This window comes from Rana temporaria, chromosome 2, assembly GCF_905171775.1.
Source record: "Rana temporaria chromosome 2, aRanTem1.1, whole genome shotgun sequence".
Classification (NCBI taxonomy): Eukaryota; Metazoa; Chordata; class Amphibia; order Anura; family Ranidae; genus Rana; species Rana temporaria.
Genome location: NC_053490.1, coordinates 258,359,236 through 258,386,503, shown reverse-complemented (window position 1 = coordinate 258,386,503; position 27,268 = coordinate 258,359,236). Strand labels below are relative to the sequence as shown.

At 48.9% G+C, this 27,268-nt stretch overlaps 1 protein-coding gene, 1 non-coding gene and 4 pseudogenes across 5 annotated transcripts in view; 4 read left to right on the top strand and 2 right to left on the bottom strand.

The window, feature by feature from the left end:
- The window catches only part of RAD51C (RAD51 paralog C), a 156,347-nt gene that overhangs the window by 100,110 nt on the left and 28,969 nt on the right, over positions 1 to 27,268 (bottom strand). For all 4 annotated transcript variants that reach the window (XM_040336823.1, XM_040336825.1, XM_040336824.1 and 1 more), the window contains exon 5: positions 814 to 945. In XM_040336823.1, the coding sequence (XP_040192757.1) occupies positions 814 to 945 (132 nt within the window). The remainder of the gene's footprint in view (positions 1 to 813; positions 946 to 27,268) is intronic.
- On the top strand, positions 4,219 to 4,313 carry LOC120929963 (annotated as a pseudogene).
- LOC120929981 lies at positions 5,925 to 6,051 on the bottom strand (annotated as a pseudogene).
- Positions 8,345 to 8,563, top strand: LOC120930043. Its single transcript, XR_005747576.1, has one exon. It is a non-coding gene; the product is annotated as a small nucleolar RNA U3 (small nucleolar RNA).
- Positions 8,800 to 8,906, top strand: LOC120929919 (annotated as a pseudogene).
- Positions 26,037 to 26,189, top strand: LOC120929852 (annotated as a pseudogene).

The window sequence follows — 27,268 nt, the reverse complement described above, 5'->3', positions numbered from 1 at the left end:
AGACAGGTATTTGCACCCACTTCCGGCCCAGCATTCACGGGCAAAAGACGTGCATTGCGTCACATCCCGTCGCCCCCCCCCCCCCCCGTTGTGTGCTGGGAACACTCGGCTCCCAGCACACAGCGGGAGCCAATCGGCGGGCGCAGCGCGACTCGCGCATGCGCCGTAGGGAACTGGGCAGTGAAGCCGGAGCGCTTCACTTCCTGGTTCCCTCAGCGTGGATGGAGGGGGGAGCAGCAGGGTGACGAGCAATTGCTCTTCATCTGCTGCGGACGGCGCTGGACTCCAGGACAGGTAAGTGTCCTAATATTAAAAGTCAGCAGCTGCAGTATTTGTAGCTGCTGGCTTTTAATATTTTTTTTGGAGCGAACATCCGCTTTAAGCTTCAGACATAGTGGAGAGGGATTAGAAAAGTAATCAGGTTTTTATTGCTGTCTGTACCCCCGTTACAAAGATTCTCCCTTTCTTTTTTTGAAAGCAAAGAAAACAAAAAATGGGTTGTCCGCGGAAAAGGAATAGAAGGGAAACCTCTCAATTGGGGACACTAGTTCTGGTAACCGGCAATCAGAAAATACACCCCTTTGAATTAATTTCCTGTCACTTTCTGTTTTGGACAAGGGACATGAAGTGAAGGGATATCCTCCCAATAGAAAAAAGATTGCAAAAAAATAAATAAAAAAAATGGAGATTATAACCCTTGCTTACTTTATTCAAAATGGGGAAAAAAAAATAAAACAACAATATTGCTTTTTGCCCCTATATTATTTGATTATGGCTGCAAATCAATATGCACCAGTTCAAAAATGCACTTACTGCTAATTTCCGATGAGTAGCAATGCCGATCAACTGCTGAGCTAAAGTGTTTAGCAAACGTGTCCGTAAAGACAGGTCTTCAAGGTCATGCCGGAAAGGATATGCAAGGCTGTCAATAACTACAAGTTTGATCTAAAAGGGGGAAAAAATAAATAAATAAAACATGCAGATTAAAAACGTATGCTCTCTCTTTTAAAACACAATAATATACAAAAAGTAGTGTGTCAACAAGGTAATTAAAATTTGTAAACAAATACATTCACGTTAAAGATCTGGGTTCATTTCATTTTAACATAAAATAAATATTTAGCATTTTTAAAAGAGAGAAATGATTCTAGTATGCCAACATATGCTGTTAAACCACACCTTCTAAAAGTTGATGTTTGTGGGGAATTACTGGCTTTCATCACTGCCAACTGCAAAAACAGCAATGACGACATGTTAAATTCAGTACCCCATAAAACAAATAAAATACGGTTTACTGTAGTCTGATAAAATACCTACATATTTTGGCTGGTTATTGGTTTTATTTTCTATCCAATGTGTGGTAGTACTAATGCATGTGGGAGACTACGAAACAAATGTGGCCCTTCTTCTCCTTTATGTAGGGTTTTAGGTTTGTGGTGATCAGATGCGGTGTAGTTCCGTTTTGACGTCTATAGGTTTACCACCTCTCTAACCAACCAAAGGCAAAAGCTTAATTCTGAATGGAGTTGATTATTACATTCATTTTCTTAAATTTCCTAGACCTTACTTAGGTTTACTCTTCATAGTATAACAAAAACAAATCTTCAAAGATCCACTGGTGAGATCTAAGCAAAAAACTCCACAAACCAAAAAAATAAAAAAAGTTTAACCCCTTCCATACAGGGCATTTTCACCCCCTTCCTGCCCAGACCAATTTTTAGTTTTCAGCGCTGTTGCACTTTGAATGACAATTGCGCGCTCATGCAACACTGTACTCAAATGAAATCTTTATGTTTTTCCCCCCCACAAATAGAGTAAACAAAAGAGCCACAAAACTTAAAAAAAAAAACTTTTTGATTTAATACATATCACAATTTAAAAAAATAAATAAAAAAATCCTCAGTTTAGACCGATACATATTCTTCTACATATTTTTGGTAAAAAAAAATGTCAATAAGCATATATTGATTGGTTTCCGCAAAAGTTATAGCGTCTACAAAATAGGGGATAAATTTATGCAATTTTTATTTTTTAACTAGTAATAGCGACGATCTGAGATTTTTTTTATTGTGACCGTGACATTGCGGCGGACATATCGGACACTTTTGACAAGTTTTTGGGAGCATTTTACATTCATACAGCGATTAGTGCTATAAAACTAACGATTACTGTGTAAATTTGACTGGCAGGGAAGGGGTTAACACTAGGGGGTGCTGAAGGGGTTAATATGTTCCCTGTGAGCGATTCTTACTGTTGGGGAGGGGGGACTCGCAAGGGGAAGAGACTGATGCGTGTTCCTCTGTACTGGGAACACACATCGGTGTCCTCACCTCTGACAGGAGGTGGATCTGTGTGTTTACACACACTCCTGCCATGATCGCCGGCAATAGCGGGTGCCCGGCGGACATCGCGGCCGCCGGGCACACGCACCGGGTCACGAGCGGTGCTGCGGGCACACGCGTCCTAGATTGCCGGGAAGAAAGAACATCATATGACGTCCACCCTGAGGGAGGTCGGGGTTCCTGCCAGCGTAATTTTATAATGGCCCGATAAGGAAGAAGTTAATACCAGGTACTTTTGCCCCCTTAAGCCAATTTATCTTTAAAGGATCACTAAAGGAATTTTTTTTTTAGCTAAATAGCTTCCTTTACCTTACTGCAGTCTTGGTTTCATGTCCTTATTGTTCGTTTTTGCTTTGAAGTAGCTGTAATTCTGCTGTGATCTCCACACTTCCTGGTTGTCTGGCTCCTTATAACCACAGTACTGGGAGCTTTTCACGGTGGTCTAAGCTGTCATTACTGTGTGTCTAAAACTCCTCAGAACCAATCAGATTCATTTTAAAAACAAAACACTGCCCTGGATTTGTTTGTTTTTGTTCGGTGGGTCTCTTTACTTCACATAAACATGAAACCAGTTTAAAACCGAAAGTGAAACTAGAGGCACATTATATGATTGAATTTAATCTATTTTTAATCATTTTTAAAAGGAATCAGTTAACTTTTATGTCTCTATACCCTGTAAACAGTCATTTCAGCAAAAAAATAATTTTTCCTTTAGTGACCCTTTAAGTGCTGTAAACACTGTACACAAACAATTTTTTTTTATCATTTTTGTTCCCACAAATAGAGCTTTTTTTTGGGTGGTATTTGATCACCTCTGAGGTTTTTATTTGTAAACAAATGAAACCAGACCGAAAAAAATAAATAAAAAAAAAAGTTTTTATTTGTTTGTTATAAAGTTTTGTAAATAAGTATGTTTTCTCCTTCACTGAATGAGGCTGCACTAACGGGCACTGATAAGGAGACACTTATGAGGTGACACCAATGAGTGACACTGATGGGCACTCATAGGCGGCACAGATGGGCATTGAAAGGCTGCAGTGATAGGTGCCCCTAATGGGCATCACTGCTATGGAGGCACTGGCAAGGTATACTCACTTGCAGTTTCTGTCCGAAACCAGATGGACTCCTTTCTCTGGAGGGTCTTCCAAAACAGACCTACCCAAGTACTAAGTGGGGGTTCACCGAAGGGAGACCCAATGAGAGAAGGCGAACCAAGTCAGAAGGCCATGTCCACCCCCTCCCAAGACTTTCAGTGCAGGCCCGAGGACCTACACCCTACCAGTCACACGTGCAAAGAAACGTGTACAAACATAAAAATACAAAGTGACAAATATAGGCTTAAATAAAAGTAAGTGGGGGAGAGTAAAAAGTAAAGAAAAAAATGTGCACACACATAGAGAGTGAAACACAAAAATGTGTAACGGGTGCTGCGTCAAATGGTCCTCCTGTGAGGAAGGACCTGACCCTGATCCCCTGGGGCGTTAGCCTTCAGACAGGGACTGAGGTACTTAAGTGGTCCGAGCTGCCAAAGCCGACACGGACCCCATTTCTTGGAGGGTTTGCCGAAACAGAACCATCCCAGTACTAGGTGGGGCTCCCACGAAGGGGGACCCCCATGAGAGCAGGCAAACTAAGCCAGAAGGCCATGTCCACCTACTCCCAAGACAATCATGGCTGCCCCGAGGACCAGCACCCTACTTATCACACAGTGAACATAACGTGCACCAACAAAAAAAAGACAAAGTGACGAACATGGGGTAAAATAAAAAAGAAAGTGGGGGAGAAGGAAGATGAGAGAGTGAGTGGAAAGTTACTATCGTGCAATACGTTTATTTTGCAAAGAAAATATACAAAAAACAAATACTTCAACAGGGTAATCGCTTCTCTGCCTTTTGGCGAAGATCAAGTGTAGTATCTGTTCTTATCAGTTGCCAATAGGTGATGCTAAGCTGACTGTCCCCAGTACCCTGTGAGAGGGGGAAAGGGATGGCAGTCGGAGGACGCTAAGCCTGTTGGCGTGGAGGTGAAAGCCTTCTGATCGGGACAGAGAGGCATGAGGTCGAAGCCAAGAGGCTGGGTCCCTGGCCTTTGGTGGCATCTGCCCCAGTCAGTTGTTCTGGAGGGAACCCTTGCTCCTCTTTTTACCGGGAGGTGCGGGTAGTACTTCCAGAATGTGATTAGGTGGGAGAGTTAGGGGTTGTGGGTAGTAGCCTGCTTAGGTGGGCTCTCCCCGACCTCTTCTCCCACCTTCCTGGCTGGGAAGGGTGCTGCCAGTCTGGAACGGGGGCTAGGGACCGTTGAAAAGCCTGTGGAGATAGTGCCCCTGGAGTGGCAGTCCAGGGGTGCCATACATTGCACTGAGTGTGTGGGGGGCACTCAACGTGTGGCACCTTTTTGGTCACTAATCTACACAAACACCTTTTTGACACCTGCCACTAGGGCCCGGCCTTTTGGCTAGGACCAGTGGAATTTTTGTTTCCTGGCCGGAGGGCCGGCCAATGTATTGCACATTGGTCACTTTACCTCACTCTCCCATCTTCCTTCTCCCCACTTTCCTTTTTTATTTTACCCCGTGTTTGTCTTGTTTTGTCACTTTTTTTGTTTGGTGCTTGGCATTTTATGTGTGGCAAGTAGGGTGCTGGTCCTCGGGCCTGCCTCTGAAAGTCTTGGGAGTTGGTGGACCCGGCCTTCTGGCTAAGTTCGCCGGCTCTCATGGGGTCTCCCTTTGGGGGAGCCTCACCGAGGAGGGTTCTGTTTCGGCAGTCCCTCCGAGGATGTTGGGTCTTTGTGGCTTCGGCTGCTTGGACCAAGATGGGTCCATATGGCTTCGGCTGTATGGACCACAGTTACTCTAGTGCCAGGAGCCTAACGCCCCGGGGGATCAGAGCTGGGTCCTCTTTTGAGGACCATTTGACGATGGCACCCGTCGCAGTTTTTTGTTTCACTCTTTATGTGTGCACATTTTTTCCTGCACCGGGTGAGGTTTTTGGGTTGCTTTGCACGCCACAGGCTTTTCAATAGAAAAAAAAAAAAAACAGGGTACATTCCACTCTGTACTGCGACGCAGCGCATAAATACACTACATAATAATACAGTTCCAAGCATACAAATAACTTACATTCTTTAATCCTGCGATATGATGCCTGATGTGTTGCGCAGAGTAAAATCACATCATGCAAGACGCTGCATTACCCTGAAAGCAGTACTTTAAAAACGTGTCATAAAATTTCAAGTCATTATACTGTCAAAAAAGCCTTCAACTGGGCAACGGGTGCCCACTCCAGGGGCACTATCTCCACAGGCTTTTCAACGGACCCTGGCCCACAGCCCGGACAAGCAGCACCCATCCCAGCCAGGAAGATAGGAGCTCTGAGAGATGGGGGAGAGCTCACGTCAGCAGGCTACTCCCACTACTCCCCCCTAATCACGTTCGGGAAATACTAGCCGCTGCCCCTGACAGAAAGAGGAGCAAGTGTTCTGTCCCAAACAACTAACTGGGGCAGGTACCACAAAATTGGCCCCTCAGCTTCGACCGCATGTTTCTCCGTCAAAATCAGAAGGCTTCCACCTCCACGCCAGCAGATTTAGTATCTGCCAACCGCCATCCCGTTCCACTTCGCCATGTACTAGGGACGGTTAGCATAGCACCACCAGCAACTGATAAGAACAGATACTACACTTGATATTAGCCAAAAGGCCGAGAAGCGAGCCCACTCCAGGGGCACATACACCACAGGTTTTCATTCAACCCTGGCCCACAGCCAGACCGGTGCAGCACCCACCCCTACCAGGAAGGCCTGGAGCTCTGAGAGCTTAGGTAGAGACCCTACTCATAGGCTCAACCATCACTCCCGTCACTCCTGCCCAATTATATCCGGGAAATACTAACCGCTCCCCCCCGATGCTAAAGGGGAGCCAGTGTTCTTTCCTGAAAAACTGCCAGGAAAAGAGGCCACACAGATCTAGGCCAGGGACCCGACCGTCCGGCCAGACCCGGTGAAGCACCCATCCTCACCAGAAGCACCCTTCCGGCCGACTCAGCCATTGATCGGCCTCTATGACCTGAGAGCGCCTGATGTAGCCCCTACCAAAACTGACCATCCAGGTGCAATTAGGTCACAGGATTTGCATAGCCCTCCCTGTTGGGAGAATCACAGCGCCTCCTCTGGCAACTGATAAGAACGGATACTACACTTTATCAAAAGGCTGAAAAGCTCTTGCAGACTGTCAGTTTAGCTGCTTGCTCGTACTTTCAATACAGGCAGGCAGTTATTTCAGTCTAGGAAGATTCAATGAACTACGATGATTCTCACCAGCACCCTCATAGTTCATTGAGAACTACAAGTGATTAGTCGCAAAGCCTGTTGGAACTTGCAGTCTATTCATTCACAGAACTCTAAGTGAATGGCGCGTTCGTGTGGGCGGTTACATGTGCCACCAAAAAAAAGGGTGGAACATGTTCCCAAATGTGAACTTATTGTTTAATTACATTTTACCACCCAAGCTTTCAGTGTCCAAATCCATGTTATGTTTTATACTATATTCGGTGTGCTGCAGTATTTACGCAGAGAACAGCATTAAAAGCTGGCCTAAGCTTTCTGCAATAATGTCAGAAACGTTTCTGATTTTCCACTGTAAATACCCAAGGAACAACTGCAGTGGCAAGTAATAGAAATGTAATACTCACTGTGAAATCCTTTGGTTAGAAATTCATTGATGGACACAAGAAGCATTTAACCTATGGTTTATACTGCCGCCTACTGGAGAATTGGAAAATAATAAAATGGTAGACCAGCTCAAGATAACCCATCCTACTACCTAATCAAACAATCAAAACAAAAGCCAGTGCTCCCCAAAACTGCCTCTGTAGTGTCTTTAATCCTCAAAGAAAGATTATCTCATGATTGCAGCACTATTCCACCAATATATCAGAGTGCAGATATATTATCACACTGCTTATCCAACTATGCAGCTCCAAGATGTAATCCAAAAACAACTGTTCTCTTAAATGGTTCAAATACATACACATTTATATATACACTGTATATACCCATAAGTAAATATATGTGAATGAAAAAAACAATACTATGAATTCAGCTGATTTGAGCGTCCACAAAAGGGAAAGTACAATGCAATAGGTCACCAATTCTCTCAATCCTTTGCTGACAAAATAGTTACAACTTAAAACAAAAGACCTGGTGGATCTTCCTACGAACATGTATCAGTTTAAGGTTTGGTTCACATTGGTAGGATGCCAGAACCCTGCGAATCCAGTGCGGGTTCCCACATTACACCTGAATCTCACAGCGGTTCACACTGACTTATGCGGACCGCTGGGAGTGTCAAAACAAAGTTAATGACACCCCTAGATCGGTTCGCATATCGCATTGTGAACTGTCCTTTTGGACATAAATTGGATCGCATGAGTGTTGTGATCCGATTCTGTATGGCTGAAATTGCATCGCACAGACATCAAATCACATGCAAATGCAATATCGCACAGTGCACCAGTGTGAACTGGGACCAAAGCAGTGCTTCTCAACCTTGTGAACAAAACGTGCACAAACAAAAATAAGACAAAAACGTGACAAACATAGGCTTAAATAATACTGGCCTGTGTACAATTTTTGGGCAGGGTACCCCTGAAGAAACCTACAGAAAGTACAGTGTATCTGGTTGTTAAACATTTAAGGTTCTCCTGACAACCTTACAGGAGGCGGGATAAACTTCAATTGGGTAAGGGTTGCCAGATATGCAAATGTTGTGACTGAAGGACTTGTAAGCTAGACAATTGAAATGGTGGTATAAGTAAATCCATAGAAAGAGACATGTTATGTAATTAGAAACACATAACACATTTCAGAAAACGGTTTAGTGTTTGGAAATGGTATTGGTAACTTTTTTGAGTAATTTGTATATATTTTTTTGTGCATGTTAAAGGTCACTACAACTTGTAATGGGTGCTCGTAACATGTGCCCTTTAAACAACACAGTATCTGGTTAAGACTATACTTTCAGGGATCATTTCTATAGTTTTTGACTGTCGAAATGTGCTCTAAAGTGTACAAACTCACCAATCACGATGAAGAGTGTTAGTGTTTCTTTCTGAGCGCGAAGTGGGCTTACAGTGCTGCTTGTAATTGTAGCTGCTGTTAGTTGTTGATGACCGTTCTCTGCTTTTATTTTAAAGGCAAGGAGGAAAGAAACTCAAGCTGAGTGATTGTTTAATTGGGTCCAAATAATAGAGCATATTGTACATCCCCCAGAAGTTATCTAAAAGCATTTACGTACAAATAGAACATGCTTTTTGATTGTCTCTTCTCCAGGTAGCAGAGAGATTTTCTGGTTTTCTGCCTAAATTATTAAAAGCAAAAATGGTTGTTTCGAAATTTACTAATGTCTTCATTACCCATAGTTTCCTATACTAGCTTTCTTTTATTTTTAAAACAGTGTGGCCATCGCTTCTCGGCCTTTTGGCTAAGATCAAGTGTAGTATCTGTTCTTATCAGTTGTCAGAGGAGGGCTGAATCACCTCCTACATGGGGAGGGTGGATGCAATCCAATGACGTCATTGCACCTGGAAGGATGGTTTCAGCAGGGACTACGCCGTGCTGCCCGACAGTTACTGGGGGCCGGCCTATGGTTGCGTCTGAGCCATCTGGAAGGGTGCTCCTGGTGAGGATGGGTGCTGCACTTGGTCTAGTCTTTTTGCGGAGTTCTAGTCCGGCCTTCTGGCTGGCCGGTGTAAGTGCTGTCCCTGTCAGAGATCTGGTAGGAGGAGCTGGTACTGCCTTGAGAGTGGACGGGGTAAGACCATGCAAATCCGCCGGGTTGACGGGGGGTCTGGAAGGGCTAGTATTGGTGGAGGCTGCTAACTGGAGCGGCAGTTCTTACTAAGAAAACCTTGAAGGGCTCTCTAGCTGGCAGGGGTGGAGGGCTGCATTGACCGGTCGGGGGGTTGAATTTGTAACAGAAAAGCCTATGGTAAATGTGCCCCTGGAGAGGCAGTCCAGGGGTATCTGAGAATCCCTGTGAGTGAGGGTCACTTTGATTTAAAGATACCACGGTCACTGCACCAGCTACACGCTTTTTTTTTTAGCACCTGCCTCCTGGGTCGGGCCTTTTGGCTAGGGCCGGAGGAATTTTTTATTCCTGGCCGGAGGGCCTGGTCATTGTATACCACAATGATCACTTCTTTCACTCTCCTCTCCACTATCCCCCCCCACTTTATTTTATCTATTGCCTATGTTCGTCACGTTTTTGTCTTTTTTCTTGTTTGTGCACGTTATTTGTTCACTGTGTGACTAGTAGGGTGCGGGGCCTTGGGCCAGCCCTGAACGTCTTGGGAGTGGGTGGACATGGCCTTCTTGCTTAGTTCACCTGCTCTTATGGGTTCTCCCTTCGGGGGAGCCCCATCTAGTACTGGGAGGGTTCTGTTTCGGCAGTCTCTCCGAGGAAGCTGGGTCCGTGTAGGCTTTGGTTGCTCGGACCACAGTACCTCAGTCCCCGTCTGGAGCCTAACGCCCCGGGGGATCAGGGTTTGGGTTCTTTTTCACAGGAGGACCACTTGACGTTGCACCCGTCTGCATGTTTTTGTGAACACTATGTGTGTGCACATTTTTTTCTGCACCGGGTGGAGTTTTTTGGGTGTGTTCACACGCCATAGGCTTTTCAAAAAAAAAAAAACCCTGAAGAAACCTAAAAACACCCTGGTTGAAAAACGCTATTTATAGCACAAGTGTTAAAAACAAAATAAAAACAATCCAACAAAAACAGTTTGTCTGTCCCAACTGCAAAAACTAAAACAAAAAAATTATATAATCACTTCTGTACCATAAAAATGGCAAGGTAATTGCTAAATTAGCTGAACATAGCTGAGAAGTTAAAATAGCTAGAAGTCTGACATCCAACAGACAGACATTCTAGGCTTACCAGATTTAAAATATTTCAACTATAATGGAGCAAATAAAAATCGTGACAAAGCTGCAAGAGTATAAATGATGCATTACTGCTCTCTGCTGGCAGAAGTGAATACATGTTAAAACATATTTTTAAATAACAAATACACATAAAGTTTGAGTACAATGTGCATGCCCACTTTGCATTTTTAGCCTGCAGGGTTTTAAAAAGCGGCACCAATGGCGTAAAGCGCACCACCATTACAAATACAGTGGTCAATATATGAAATCTTTTAGACACAGTGTTTGAATAACTCAGAAGAATATGTAGGTAGATAAACCAGGCTGCATGACTAAATTCCTGGTATATAACGCTCCGTTTCATTTTAGGTTTTTAACTGTAATTTAAAATGCACAAAGTGACACTTTATTAATAGCTCCATAGTGCAGTGCCATCCAGTGTCCTGCAGAAAAATACAGCATTCCTTTATTTTTCTGTACAGTATATCATGTCGGCATTGTGGGGTGAATGGGGCACATAGAAAAACCAATGATTTCTTTGTGCCTTTGTGGTGACTGGTGTTTATTCACTGCAGAAAAAATGTCAGTCACCGCACAAAGTGTGAACAAGTCCTTTAAGTGCTGTAGAGCTGGCTTACATTTGCGGTAGGCAGATTTTTTTTTATAGTTGAGCTGCATTTTTACTGCCCTTCAACTGACCCCCCTTAGGCTATAAAAGCTAGATAGGGGTTTACATATGTCATAGCAAAGGCTACAACCAGTTGCATTTGGCAAGCAGCACTACCTCTGAATGAAAGAGCCAGAAGTAAACTGGTCAGAGAGGCTACCAAGCGGCCTACAGAAACTCTGAAGCAGTTGCAGGAATTTATGACAAAGAGGTGTCATGGATCCCTGTACTCAAGAGTCTGTCCGCCGTATAAGCTTCCTTTGCCCGGTACCAGCACGATCCAAGGTCCCTTGGTCCAGCCAATCACTTGTCGAAGCATCAGTGTAGGGTGGTAACAAACATAAGACTGTTTATTCAAACACAGGCACATAAAGATATACACTCAGGGGACATTATGCTTTGCATAATGACACAGGGTGAAGTAAAGTACATTCAGTAACAAGAGACACACACGTGTTATTCAACTTTCCAGCAGTAGACCATCTTATTAGCAGGGAGGGCTGTTGGAGGAATTCCCCCCTCCCTCCACACATTAGAAACACATCTACATCCCATAATAGGTTGCTTCCGAGGCAGACAAACAATAGAACAATGGGATACAGCCATACCTCAAACAATCTGGTGCAGGGCCAATGTGGTGCCCATATTTAAAAAGGGATCAAAATCTTTACTAAGTAACTATAGACCCGTTAGTTTCAAGTCTATAGTCGGGAAGATACTGGAGAGATTAATAAAAGACCACATAGATGAGTTCTTTCTGGAAAAAAATAATATTTTAAGCAACAGACAGCATGGATTCATGAAAGACAGAAGTTGTCAGACAAACCCGATTTCTTTTTATGAAGAGGTAAGTAAAACCCTGGACAGAGGGGTGGCTGTGGACGGGGCATACTTGGATTTTGTAAAAGCGTTTGACACAGTTCCCCACACACTGCTCATGTGTAAAGTAAAGACTGAATTCAGAGAGTAGTGGTTAATGATTCTTTCTCTGAATGGTCTACGGTTATCAATGGATGCAAATGGGTTATAGGATGCAAATAAAGCAGAGTTAAAGAGTCACTAAAGGAAAATTTTTTATTGGTTTAAAATATAGTCTTCACACATATGTGAACGAAAAACGTCATAATTATTGTTTAAAATCTTGCTGTACCTGTTTAAAAGGACATTCATTGTATCTTCCGTCCGTCCTGAGTTTTCTTTCCCCTGACTACCTGGTTTTGCGGTGCGCGTTCTTGTTCTAAACGTCACCGCCTAATGGGAACTACAGTTCCCATTAGGCTTAGCGGTTCGCGCATGTGCAGAAGCGATTTTTTAGTTTCCAAGTGTGGATGAGAACGAGCAAAGTTCTCATGCACACTTTAGCAGCACTCCGCCCAAACCACCCCCAGTATACACCCCTTCCCGCCCCTCTGCCTATACACATTAGTATCTCCTCCCTCCTCCCACACATATTCCCGCCCCTCTGCCTATACACATTAGTATCTCCTCCCTCCTCCCACACATATTCCCGCCCCTCTGCCTATACACATTCGATTCTCCTCTCTCCTCCCACACATATTCCCGCCCCTCTGCCTATACACATTCGATTCTCCTCTCTCCTCCCACACATATTCCCGCCTCCTCCAGCCCACTAACCTTCCTCCAAGTTTACAGAATGGTGTCTGTGTTACATGCAGGTGATCCAGCTCTTTTATGTGCTGCATAACAATACCAGTCTGCCTGGCTGTCATTACCCACAAACAATACCAGTCTGCCTGGCTGTCATTACCCACAAACAATACCAGTCTGCCTGTCATTACCCACAAACAATACCAGTCTGCCTGGCTGTCATTACCCACAATACCAGTCTGCCTGGCTGTCACTGCGAACAATACCAATCTGCCTGGCTGTCATTACCAAAAATACCAGTCTGCCTGGCTGTCACTGCGAACAATACCAATCTGCCTGGCTGTCATTACCAAAAATACCAGTCTGCCTGGCTGTCACTGCGAACAATACCAATCTGCCTGGCTGTCATTACCAAAAATACCAGTCTGCCTGGCTGTCACTGCGAACAATACCAATCTGCCTGGCTGTCATTACCAAAAATACCAGTCTGCCTGGCTGTCACTACTAACAATACCAGTCTGCCTGGCTGTCATTACCAACAATACCAGTCTGCCTGGCTGTCACTGCGAACAATACCAATCTGCCTGGCTGTCATTACCAACAATACCAGTCTGCCTGGCTGTCACTGCGAACAATACCAATCTGCCTGGCTGTCATTACCAACAATACCAGTCTGCCTGGCTGTCACTGCGAACAATACCAATATGCCTGGCTGTCATTACCAAAAATACCAGTCTGCCTGGCTGTCACTGCGAACAATACCAATCTGCCTGGCTGTCATTACCAAAAATACCAGTCTGCCTGGCTGTCACTACTAACAATACCAGTCTGCCTGGCTGTCATTACCAACAATACCAGTCTGCCTGGCTGTCATTACCAAAAATACCAATCTGCCTGGCTGTCACTGCGACCAATACCAATCTGCCTGGCTGTCATTACCAAAAATACCAGTCTGCCTGGCTGTCATTACCAACAATACCAGTCTGCCTGGCTGTCACTACCAAGTCCGCTGTCCCTGTCCTCCACCTCCAGTACCATGTCCGCTGTCTCTGTCCTCCACCTCCTGTATCATGTCCGCTGTCTCTGTCCTCCACCTCCTGTACCATGTCCGCTGTCCCTGTCCTCCACCTCCTGTATCATGTCCGCTGTCCCTGTCCTCCACCTCCTGTACCATGTCCGCTGTCTCTGTCCTCCACCTCCTGTACCATGTCCGCTGTCTCTGTCCTCCACCTCCTGTACCATGTCCGCTGTCTCTGTCCTCCACCTCCTGTATCATGTCCGCTGTCTCTGTCCTCCACCTCCTGTACCATGTCCGCTGTCCCTGTCCTCCACCTCCTGTATCATGTCCGCTGTCCCTGTCCTCCACCTCCTGTACCATGTCCGCTGTCTCTGTCCTCCACCTCCTGTACCATGTCCGCTGTCTCTGTCCTCCACCTCCTGTACCATGTCCGCTGTCTCTGTCCTCCACCTCCAGTACCATGTCCGCTGTCCCTGTCCTCCACCTCCTGTATCAAGTCCGCTGTCTCTGTCCTCCACCTCCTGTACCATGTCCGCTGTCCCTGTCCTCCACCTTCAGTACCATGTCCGCTGTCTCTGTCCTCCACCTCCTGTACCATGTCCGCTGTCTCTGTCCTCCACCTCCTGTACCATGTCCGCTGTCTCTGTCCTCCACCTCCTGTACCACGTCCGCTGTCTCTGTCCTCCACCTCCTGTATCATGTCCGCTGTCTCTGTCCTCCACCTCCTGTACCACGTCCGCTGTCCCTGTCCTCCACCTCCTGTACCATGTCCGCTGTCTCTGTCCTCCACCTCCTGTATCATGTCCGCTGTCTCTGTCCTCCACCTCCTGTATCATGTCCGCTGTCTCTGTCCTCCACCTCCTGTACCTTGTCCGCTGTCTCTGTCCTCCACCTCCTGTACCATGTCCGCTGTCCCTGTCCTCCACCTCCTGTATCATGTCCGCTGCCCCTGTCCTCCACCTCCTGTATCATGTCCGCTGTCTCTGTCCTCCACCTCCTGTATCATGTCCGCTGTCTCTGTCCTCCACCTCCTGTACCTTGTCCGCTGTCTCTGTCCTCCACCTCCTGTACCATGTCCGCTGTCCCTGTCCTCCACCTCCTGTATCATGTCCGCTGTCTCTGTCCTCCACCTCCTGTATCATGTCCGCTGTCTCTGTCCTCCACCTCCTGTACCATGTCCGCTGTCTCTGTCCTCCACCTCCTGTATCATGTCCGCTGTCCCTGTCCTCCACCTCCTGTACCTTGTCCGCTGTCTCTGTCCTCCACCTCCTGTACCATGTCCGCTGTCCCTGTCCTCCACCTCCTGTATCATGTCCGCTGTCCCTGTCCTCCACCTCCTGTACCATGTCCGCTGTCCCTGTCCTCCACCTCCTGTATCATGTCCGCTGTCCCTGTCCTCCACCTCCTGTACCATGTCCGCTGTCTCTGTCCTCCACCTCCTGTACCATGTCCGCTGTCTCTGTCCTCCACCTCCTGTACCATGTCCGCTGTCTCTGTCCTCCACCTCCAGTACCATGTCCGCTGTCCCTGTCCTCCACCTCCTGTATCAAGTCCGCTGTCTCTGTCCTCCACCTCCTGTACCATGTCCGCTGTCCCTGTCCTCCACCTTCAGTACCATGTCCGCTGTCTCTGTCCTCCACCTCCTGTACCATGTCCGCTGTCTCTGTCCTCCACCTCCTGTACCATGTCCGCTGTCTCTGTCCTCCACCTCCTGTACCACGTCCGCTGTCTCTGTCCTCCACCTCCTGTATCATGTCCGCTGTCTCTGTCCTCCACCTCCTGTACCACGTCCGCTGTCCCTGTCCTCCACCTCCTGTACCATGTCCGCTGTCTCTGTCCTCCACCTCCTGTATCATGTCCGCTGTCTCTGTCCTCCACCTCCTGTATCATGTCCGCTGTCTCTGTCCTCCACCTCCTGTACCTTGTCCGCTGTCTCTGTCCTCCACCTCCTGTACCATGTCCGCTGTCCCTGTCCTCCACCTCCTGTATCATGTCCGCTGCCCCTGTCCTCCACCTCCTGTATCATGTCCGCTGTCTCTGTCCTCCACCTCCTGTATCATGTCCGCTGTCTCTGTCCTCCACCTCCTGTACCTTGTCCGCTGTCTCTGTCCTCCACCTCCTGTACCATGTCCGCTGTCCCTGTCCTCCACCTCCTGTATCATGTCCGCTGTCTCTGTCCTCCACCTCCTGTATCATGTCCGCTGTCTCTGTCCTCCACCTCCTGTACCATGTCCGCTGTCTCTGTCCTCCACCTCCTGTATCATGTCCGCTGTCCCTGTCCTCCACCTCCTGTACCTTGTCCGCTGTCTCTGTCCTCCACCTCCTGTACCATGTCCGCTGTCCCTGTCCTCCACCTCCTGTATCATGTCCGCTGTCCCTGTCCTCCACCTCCTGTACCATGTCCGCTGTCCCTGTCCTCCACCTCCAGTACCATGTCCGCTGTCTCTGTCCTCCACCTCCTGTATCATGTCCGCTGTCTCTGTCCTCCACCTCCTGTATCATGTCCGCTGTCCCTGTCCTCCACCTCCTGTACCATGTCCGCTGTCTCTGTCCTCCACCTCCTGTATCATGTCCGCTGTCTCTGTCCTCCACCTCCAGTACCATGTCCGCTGTCCCTGTCCTCCACCTCCTGTATCATGTCCGCTGTCCCTGTCCTCCACCTCCTGTACCATGTCCGCTGTCTGTCCTCCACCTCCTGTACCATGTCCGCTGTCCCTGTCCTCCACCTCCAGTACCATGTCCGCTGTCCCTGTCCTCCACCTCCTGTACCATGTCCGCTGTCTCTGTCCTCCACCTCCTGTATCAAGTCCGCTGTCTCTGTCCTCCACCTCCTGTACCATGTCCGCTGTCCCTGTCCTCCACCTTCAGTACCATGTCCGCTGTCTCTGTCCTCCACCTCCTCTACCATGTCCGCTGTCTCTGTCCTCCACCTCCTGTACCATGTCCGCTGTCTCTGTCCTCCACCTCCTGTACCACGTCCGCTGTCTCTGTCCTCCACCTCCTGTATCATGTCCGCTGTCTCTGTCCTCCACCTCCTGTACCACGTCCGCTGTCTCTGTCCTCCACCTCCTGTATCATGTCCGCTGTCTCTGTCCTCCACCTCCTGTACCTTGTCCGCTGTCTCTGTCCTCCACCTCCTGTACCATGTCCGCTGTCTCTGTCCTCCACCTCCTGTATCATGTCCGCTGTCTCTGTCCTCCACCTCCTGTACCTTGTCCGCTGTCCCTGTCCTCCACCTCCTGTATCATGTCCGCTGCCCCTGTCCTCCACCTCCTGTATCATGTCCGCTGTCTCTGTCCTCCACCTCCTGTATCATGTCCGCTGTCTCTGTCCTCCACCTCCTGTACCTTGTCCGCTGTCTCTGTCCTCCACCTCCTGTACCATGTCCGCTGTCCCTGTCCTCCACCTCCTGTATCATGTCCGCTGTCTCTGTCCTCCACCTCCTGTATCATGTCCGCTGTCTCTGTCCTCCACCTCCTGTACCATGTCCGCTGTCTCTGTCCTCCACCTCCTGTATCATGTCCGCTGTCCCTGTCCTCCACCTCCTGTACCTTGTCCGCTGTCTCTGTCCTCCACCTCCTGTACCTTGTCCGCTGTCCCTGTCCTCCACCTCCTGTATCATGTCCGCTGTCCCTGTCCTCCACCTCCTGTATCATGTCCGCTGTCCCTGTCCTCCACCTCCTGTACCTTGTCCGCTGTCCCTGTCCTCCACCTCCTGTACCATGTCCGCTGTCCCTGTCCTCCACCTCCTGTATCATGTCCGCTGTCTCTGTCCTCCACCTTCAGTACCATGTCCGCTGTCTCTGTCCTCCACCTCCTGTACCATGTCCGCTGTCTCTGTCCTCCACCTCCTGTACCATGTCCGCTGTCTCTGTCCTCCACCTCCTGTACCATGTCCGCTGTCTCTGTCCTCCACCTCCTGTATCATGTCCGCTGTCCCTGTCCTCCACCTCCTGTACCACGTCCGCTGTCCCTGTCCTCCACCTCCTGTATCATGTCCGCTGTCTCTGTCCTCCACCTCCTGTACCATGTCCGCTGCCCCTGTCCTCCACCTCCTGTACCATGTCCGCTGTCTCTGTCCTCCACCTCCTGTATCATGTCCGCTGTCTCTGTCCTCCACCTCCTGTACCATGTCCGCTGCCCCTGTCCTCCACCTCCTGTACCATGTCCGCTGTCCCTGTCCTCCACCTCCAGTACCATGTCCGCTGTCTCTGTCCTCCACCTCCAGTACCATGTCCGCTGTCTCTGTCCTCCACCTCCTGTACCATGTCCGCTGCCCCTGTCCTCCACCTCCTGTACCATGTCCGCTGTCCCTGTCCTCCACCTCCAGTACCATGTCCGCTGTCTCTGTCCTCCACCTCCAGTACCATGTCCGCTGTCTCTGTCCTCCACCTCCAGTACCATGTCCGCTGTCCCTGTCCTCCACCTCCTGTACCATGTCCGCTGTCTCTGTCCTCCACCTCCTGTACCATGTCCGCTGTCTCTGTCCTCCACCTCCTGTATCATGTCCGCTGTCTCTGTCCTCCACCTCCAGTACCATGTCCGCTGTCTCTGTCCTCCACCTCCTGTACCATGTCCGCTGTCTCTGTCCTCCACCTCCTGTATCATGTCCGCTGTCCCTGTCCTCCACCTCCTGTACCTTGTCCGCTGTCCCTGTCCTCCACCTCCTGTACCATGTCCGCTGTCCCTGTCCTCCACCTCCAGTACCATGTCCGCTGTCCCTGTCCTCCACCTCCTGTACCATGTCCGCTGTCCCTGTCCTCCACCTCCAGTACCATGTCCGCTGTCTCTGTCCTCCACCTCCAGTACCATGTCCGCTGTCCCTGTCCTCCACCTCCTGTACCATGTCCGCTGTCTCTGTCCTCCACCTCCTGTATCATGTCCGCTGTCCCTGTCCTCCACCTCCTGTACCATGTCCGCTGTCCCTGTCCTCCACCTCCAGTACCATGTCCGCTGTCCCTGTCCTCCACCTCCTGTACCATGTCCGCTGTCTCTGTCCTCCACCTCCTGTATCAAGTCCGCTGTCTCTGTCCTCCACCTCCTGTACCATGTCCGCTGTCCCTGTCCTCCACCTTCAGTACCATGTCCGCTGTCTCTGTCCTCCACCTCCTGTACCATGTCCGCTGTCTCTGTCCTCCACCTCCTGTACCATGTCCGCTGTCTCTGTCCTCCACCTCCTGTACCACGTCCGCTGTCTCTGTCCTCCACCTCCTGTATCATGTCCGCTGTCTCTGTCCTCCACCTCCTGTACCACGTCCGCTGTCTCTGTCCTCCACCTCCTGTATCATGTCCGCTGTCTCTGTCCTCCACCTCCTGTACCTTGTCCGCTGTCTCTGTCCTCCACCTCCTGTACCATGTCCGCTGTCCCTGTCCTCCACCTCCTGTATCATGTCCGCTGCCCCTGTCCTCCACCTCCTGTATCATGTCCGCTGTCTCTGTCCTCCACCTCCTGTATCATGTCCGCTGTCTCTGTCCTCCACCTCCTGTACCTTGTCCGCTGTCTCTGTCCTCCACCTCCTGTACCATGTCCGCTGTCCCTGTCCTCCACCTCCTGTATCATGTCCGCTGTCTCTGTCCTCCACCTCCTGTATCATGTCCGCTGTCTCTGTCCTCCACCTCCTGTACCATGTCCGCTGTCTCTGTCCTCCACCTCCTGTATCATGTCCGCTGTCCCTGTCCTCCACCTCCTGTACCTTGTCCGCTGTCTCTGTCCTCCACCTCCTGTACCTTGTCCGCTGTCTCTGTCCTCCACCTCCTGTATCATGTCCGCTGTCCCTGTCCTCCACCTCCTGTATCATGTCCGCTGTCCCTGTCCTCCACCTCCTGTACCTTGTCCGCTGTCCCTGTCCTCCACCTCCTGTACCATGTCCGCTGTCCCTGTCCACCTCCTGTATCATGTCCGCTGTCTCTGTCCTCCACCTTCAGTACCATGTCCGCTGTCTCTGTCCTCCACCTCCTGTACCATGTCCGCTGTCTCTGTCCTCCACCTCCTGTACCATGTCCGCTGTCTCTGTCCTCCACCTCCTGTACCATGTCCGCTGTCTCTGTCCTCCACCTCCTGTATCATGTCCGCTGTCTCTGTCCTCCACCTCCTGTACCTTGTCCGCTGTCTCTGTCCTCCACCTCCTGTATCATGTCCGCTGTCTCTGTCCTCCACCTCCTGTACCACGTCCGCTGTCTCTGTCCTCCACCTCCTGTATCATGTCCGCTGTCTCTGTCCTCCACCTCCTGTACCTTGTCCGCTGTCTCTGTCCTCCACCTCCTGTACCATGTCCGCTGTCCCTGTCCTCCACCTCCTGTATCATGTCCGCTGTCTCTGTCCTCCACCTCCTGTATCATGTCCGCTGCCCCTGTCCTCCACCTCCTGTATCATGTCCGCTGTCTCTGTCCTCCACCTCCTGTATCATGTCCGCTGTCTCTGTCCTCCACCTTCAGTACCATGTCCGCTGTCCCTGTCCTCCACCTCCAGTACCATGTCCGCTGTCTCTGTCCTCCACCTCCAGTACCATGTCCGCTGTCTCTGTCCTCCACCTCCTGTATCATGTCCGCTGTCTCTGTCCTCCACCTCCAGTACCATGTCCGCTGCCTCTGTCCTCCACCTCCAGTACCATGTCCGCTGTCTCTGTCCTCCACCTCCTGTATCATGTCCGCTGTCTCTGTCCTCCACCTCCAGTACCATGTCCGCTGCCTCTGTCCTCCACCTCCAGTACCATGTCCGCTGTCTCTGTCCTCCACCTCCTGTACCATGTCCGCTGTCTCTGTCCTCCACCTCCTGTATCATGTCCGCTGTCTCTGTCCTCCACCTCCAGTACCATGTCCGCTGCCTCTGTCCTCCACCTCCAGTACCATGTCCGCTGTCTCTGTCCTCCACCTCCTGTACCATGTCCGCTGTCTCTGTCCTCCACCTCCTGTATCAAGTCCGCTGTCTCTGTCCTCCACCTCCTGTACCATGTCCGCTGTCTCTGTCCTCCACCTCCTGTACCATGTCCGCTGTCTCTGTCCTCCACCTCCTGTATCATGTCCGCTGTCTCTGTCCTCCACCTCCTGTACCATGTCCGCTGTCCCTGTCCTCCACCTCCTGTATCATGTCCGCTGTCTCTGTCCTCCACCTCCTGTATCATGTCCGCTGTCTCTGTCCTCCACCTCCTGTACCATGTCCGCTGTCCCTGTCCTCCACCTCCTGTATCATGTCCGCTGTCTCTGTCCTCCACCTCCTGTATCATGTCCGCTGTCTCTGTCCTCCACCTCCTGTATCATGTCCGCTGTCTCTGTCCTCCACCTCCTGTACCATGTCCGCTGTCCTCCACCTCCTGTATCATGTCCGCTGTCTCTGTCCTCCACCTCCTGTACCATGTCCGCTGTCCCTGTCCTCCACCTCCTGTATCATGTCCGCTGTCCCTGTCCTCCACCTCCTGTATCATGTCCGCTGTCTCTGTCCTCCACCTCCTGTATCATGTCCGCTGTCTCTGTCCTCCACCTCCTGTATCATGTCCGCTGTCTCTGGATGTAGGTCAGACTGATAAGAGCGAAAGGGATTTGATGGATGGATGTATATAGGACAGTCTGATCCGTTCATCAAATCCCTTTCGCTGTTATCAGACTGTCCTAATATCCATCCATCCATTCATCAAATCCCTTTCACACGTATTAAACTGTCCTCTATTTATCCATCCATTCATCAAATCCCTTTTGCTCTTATTAGTCTGAACTACATCCATCCATTCATCAAATCCCTTTCGTACGTATCAAAGTCTCCTCTATCCATCCATCCATTCATCAAATTCCTCTCACAGCTCAGTCTGACCTACATCCACACGTGCGATAGAGATTTGATGAACGGATGGATGGACGTAGGTCAGACTGAATTGAGAGAGTGATTTGATGAATGGATAGATGTAGGTCAGACTGATAAAAGCGAAAGGGATTTGATGAATGGATGGATATAGGACAGTCTTATGCGTGCGAAAGAGATTTGATGAATGGATGGATGGATATAGGACAGTTTATTACATGTGAAAGGGATTTGATGAATGGATGGATGAATGTAGAACAAACTCATAACAGCCAAAGTTATTTGATGAATGGATGGATAAATAGAGGAGAGTTTAATACGCGCTAAAGGGATTTGATGAATGGATGGATGGATAGAGGACAGTCTGATACGTGCAAAAGTGATTTGATGCACGGATCAGACTGTCCTATATCCATCCATCCATTCATCAAATCACTTTCGCACATGTGGATGTAGGTCATATTGAGGTGAGAGAGGGATGGGATGAACGGATGGATGGATGGAGGTCTTATTGAGGTGAGAGAGGGATGGGATGAACGGATGGATGGATGGAGGTCATATTGAGGTGAGAGAGGGATGGGATGAACGGATGGATGGATGGATCTAGGTCATATTGAGGTGAGAGAGGGATGGGATGAACGGATGGATGGATGTAGGTCATATTGAGGTGAGAGAGGGATGGGATGAACGGATGGATGGATGGATCTAGGTCATATTGAGGTGAGAGAGGGATGGGATGAACGGATGGATGGATGGATCTAGGTCATATTGAGGTGAGAGAGGGATGGGATGAACGGATGGATCTAGGTCATATTGAGGTGAGAGAGGGATGGGATGAACGGATGGATCTAGGTCATATTGAGGTGAGAGAGGGATGGGATGAACGGATGGATGGATGGAGGTCATATTGAGGTGAGAGAGGGATGGGATGAACGGATGGATGGATGGATCTAGGTCATATTGAGGTGAGAGAGGGATGGGATGAACGGATGGATGGATGGATCTAGGTCATATTGAGGTGAGAGAGGGATGGGATGAACGGATGGATCTAGGTCATATTGAGGTGAGAGAGGGATGGGATGAACGGATGGATCTAGGTCATATTGAGGTGAGAGAGGGATGGGATGAATGGATGGATGGATGGAGGTCATATTGAGGTGAGAGAGGGATGGGATGAACGGATGGATGGATGGATCTAGGTCATATTGAGGTGAGAGAGGGATGGGATGAACGGATGGATGGATGGAGGTCTTATTGAGGTGAGAGAGGGATGGGATGAACGGATGGATGGATGGAGGTCATATTGAGGTGAGAGAGGGATGGGATGAACGGATGGATGGATGGATCTAGGTCATATTGAGGTGAGAGAGGGATGGGATGAACGGATGGATGGATGTAGGTCATATTGAGGTGAGAGAGGGATGGGATGAACGGATGGATGGATGGATCTAGGTCATATTGAGGTGAGAGAGGGATGGGATGAACGGATGGATGGATGGATCTAGGTCATATTGAGGTGAGAGAGGGATGGGATGAACGGATGGATCTAGGTCATATTGAGGTGAGAGAGGGATGGGATGAACGGATGGATCTAGGTCATATTGAGGTGAGAGAGGGATGGGATGAACGGATGGATGGATGGAGGTCATATTGAGGTGAGAGAGGGATGGGATGAACGGATGGATGGATGGATCTAGGTCATATTGAGGTGAGAGAGGGATGGGATGAACGGATGGATGGATGGATCTAGGTCATATTGAGGTGAGAGAGGGATGGGATGAACGGATGGATCTAGGTCATATTGAGGTGAGAGAGGGATGGGATGAACGGATGGATCTAGGTCATATTGAGGTGAGAGAGGGATGGGATGAATGGATGGATGGATGGAGGTCATATTGAGGTGAGAGAGGGATGGGATGAACGGATGGATGGATGGATCTAGGTCATATTGAGGTGAGAGAGGGATGGGATGAACGGATGGATGGATGGATGGAGGTCATATTGAGGTGAGAGAGGGATGGGATGAACGGATGGATGGATGGAGGTCATATTGAGGTGAGAGAGGGATGGGATGAACGGATGGATCTAGGTCATATTGAGGTGAGAGAGGGATGGGATGAACGGATGGATCTAGGTCATATTGAGGTGAGAGAGGGATGGGATGAACGGATGGATGGATGGAGGTCATATTGAGGTGAGAGAGGGATGGGATGAACGGATGGATGGATGGAGGTCATATTGAGGTGAGAGAGGGATGGGATGAACGGATGGATGGAGGTCATATTGAGGTGAGAGAGGGATGGGATGAACGGATGGATGGATGGAGGTCATATTGAGGTGAGAGAGGGATGGGATGAACGGATGGATGGATCTAGGTCATATTGAGGTGAGAGAGGGATGGGATGAACGGATGGATGGATGGAGGTCATATTGAGGTGAGAGAGGGATGGGATGAACGGATGGATGGATGGAGGTCATATTGAGGTGAGAGAGGGATGGGATGAACGGATGGATGGATGGAGGTCATATTGAGGTGAGAGAGGGATGGGATGAACGGATGGATGGAGGTCATATTGAGGTGAGAGAGGGATGGGATGAACGGACGGATGGATGGATCTAGGTCATATTGAGGTGAGAGAGGGATGGGATGGATGGATGGATGGATCTAGGTCATATTGAGGTGAGAGAGGGATGGGATGGATGGATGGATGGATGGATCTAGGTCATATTGAGGTGAGAGAGGGATGGGATGAACGGATGGATGGATGGATCTAGGTCATATTGAGGTGAGAGAGGGATGGGATGAACGGATGGATGGATGTAGGTCATATTGAGGTGAGAGAGGGATGGGATGAACGGATGGATGGATGTAGGTCATATTGAGGTGAGAGAGGGATGGGATGGGATTAGGAGGCACATGCATTATTGCATAGGGAGAAAAACCAGCAACATACATTTGATAATAAGTTTTATATTGCAATGATATTGTATCTGATGATGAAACAGAGTGAAAGATTTCCCATTTTTTTTTGGGCTTTTCTGCAACGTTTGTCCTCCCTCAGCAGCTGCTTGGAAAGTCAGTGTCTTTAGTGAAGTTTTCCTCTTAGCAAAGGGGGCGGGATCCAGGCAGGGCAGAGCCTGAAACGAATCTTTCAGATAGAGAGGAGGTGCTGGAGTGTTAGACACACCCACGATCTCACAGCTCCTTCTAGTCTACACAGACGTGCACAACGTTCTCACGCAGACCTGTAGTCTAAGCAGAGGGAACGAGCACGTTACTGACCACACTGAGAACTCCTCGCTCAGTGATCATTTTCTTATCTACACAACCAGGAAGTGGAGAGAAATGACAAGACAGAACTCAGAATTCAGAGGAAAAACGAACAAGCAGGAAATGAAAACTGCACTGCAATGAGGTAAAGGAAGCTATATAGCTGATAAAATTTTTTCCTTTAGTGACCCTTTAAGGTCAAGCCATGTGTTTGGACCATGATGACTTTGATAGGCTCAACACGTTTTGTGGCCATTTGCAACTCAGGAGCATGTCTCTGTGCAATATCACCAGGTAACTGTCCCCGTCATTTCCCCTCCGTCACCAAGACTGCACACCTCTGTTTTTCTTCACCCTTTCCCCTTTGGGGAATTTCATGTGATTTTTCACTTTTTTTTTTTGTTCTTTTCCTTTCTCTTTGTGATATACGATTGCCTTCACTTTGTATCGACTATGCTTTTCACTTTTTCAGGCAATAATGCGGGTTGGTTTATAGTTCATGAATACTGTATGTATATACTGGTATTATTCATATATATTGGTCCATTATCATTTACTCTACAGACATATTAGAATTTTTTCACCTTTGCCTATTACATTTGGAGGGTGCTCCTGGGGTGTGTTGGTGCACTCGCTTCCTCCTTGGGTTCATTCCCTGAGCTCCCGTGATAAACTTGCCTCACAGATAATGACTTTCAACACTGCTTATTTGGAGCTTTTTATACGCAAGTATTCCAGGGAGATGCACACCTTGTTTCCCCTTGCCCCTACCTTCTCTCTCACTATCTAGGCAAAACATTAGATCCTATTTGGTACCTTTTTTAATTTCTTCAGATATGCTATGCGTTTGCTCATGAGTTGCAACTGGCCGCAAAACGTGTTGAGCCTATCAATGTCACCAGGTTCCCAACACATAGCTTGACCTCAACGCTCATTTATTTGCATCCTTTAACCCATTTGTAGCCATTATTTAATAAGCATTGGCTTTTTATACTAGTTATTTCTATGGGATACTATGCAATTTGAGATGTGTGCGTGTACATACATGAATTCTTTTTTGCATGCCATCGCCTTATGTATATAGATAAAATATGTTCAACGCTTTGTTTATATGCAAATTAAACAATTTTACAATTTCTCTTACGACGTGTCTTGCGCTTCCCTCCCCCCAAAAACTAACTGTCTTCCACAATCTCACCTTAGTAGCAGAGTTAGCCTGTTTGTCACCCAGTGTTAAGCCTCCTACACAGCCGTTTCTGTTTCAGTTAGTGACCGCGTTTCAACCAACATATGAAATTGATGACCATTGGCACTTGCTTAAAGGGGTTGTAAAGGTAAAAAAAAAAAAAAAAATTCCATAAATAGCTTCCTTTACCTTAGTGCAGTCCTCCTTCATTTAACTCATCCTTCGATTTTTCGATACTTACCTGGCAGGGGAGACACCATGATCATGAAGGTGGTTCTCCCAGGGCAAGGCTCGGCCATTGCACCCCCCAGGCTGTGCTGATCGTGGTGTCTTCCCTGACGCTTCTCTGCCTTTTGGCTAAGATCAAGTGTAGTATCTGTTCTTATCAGTTGTCAGAGGAGCGCTGAAGCACCTCTGTTGGGAGGGTGGATGCAATCCAATGACGTCATTGCACCTGGAAGGGTGGTTTCAGCAGGGGCTATGCCGAGCTGCCCGATAGATACTGGGGGCCGGCCAATGGTCGAGTCTGAGCCATCTGGAAGGGTGATCCTGGTGAGGATGGGTGGCTGCACTTGGTCTGGTCTTTTTGCCGAGTTCTAGTCTGGCCTTCTGGCCGGCTGGTGTAGGCGCTATCTCTGTCAGCGATCCGGTTGGAGGAGCTGGTAATGCCCTGGGATGAGACGGGGCAAGACCATGCAAATCCGCTGGGTTGACGGGGGGTCTGGAAAGGCTAGTATTGGTGGGGGCTGCTAACTGGAGCGGCAGCTCTCCCCAAGAAAACCTTGAAGGGCTCTCTATCTGGCAGGGGTGGAGGGCTGCACTGGCCGGTCGGGGGGTTACATTTGGAACGAAAAGACTATGATGCATGTGCCCCTGGAGTGGCAGTCCAGGGGTTTCTGAGAATCACTGTGTTAGGGACACTGATTTAAAGATACCACGTCACTGCACCAGATACACCCTTTTTTTAGCACCTGCCTCCTGGCTAGGACCAGAGGAATTTTTTATTCCTGGCCGGAGGGCCTGGTCATTTTTGAACACAATGACCACTTCTTTCACTCTCCTCTTCACTATCCCTTTCCCCCCACTTTCTTTTATTTAAGCCTATGTTTGTCACGTTTTTGTCTTATTTTTGTTTGTGCACGTTTTGTTCACTGTTTGACTATTAGGGTGCCGGTCCTCGGTCCAGCCATGAACGTCTTGGGAGTGGGTGGACATGGCCTTCTGGCTTAGTCTGCCTGCTCTCATGGGGTCTCCCTTCGGGGGAGCCCCACCTAGTACTGTTTCGGCAGTCCCTCCGAGGAAGTTGGGTCCTTGTCGGCTTCGGTTGCTCGGACCACAGTATCTCAGTCCCCGTCTGGAGCCTAACCCCCCCGGGGGATCAGGGTTTTGGGTCCCTTCTTCACAGGAGGACCACTTGACGTTGCACCCGTCTACACGTTTTTGTGAACACTCTTTATGCGTGTGC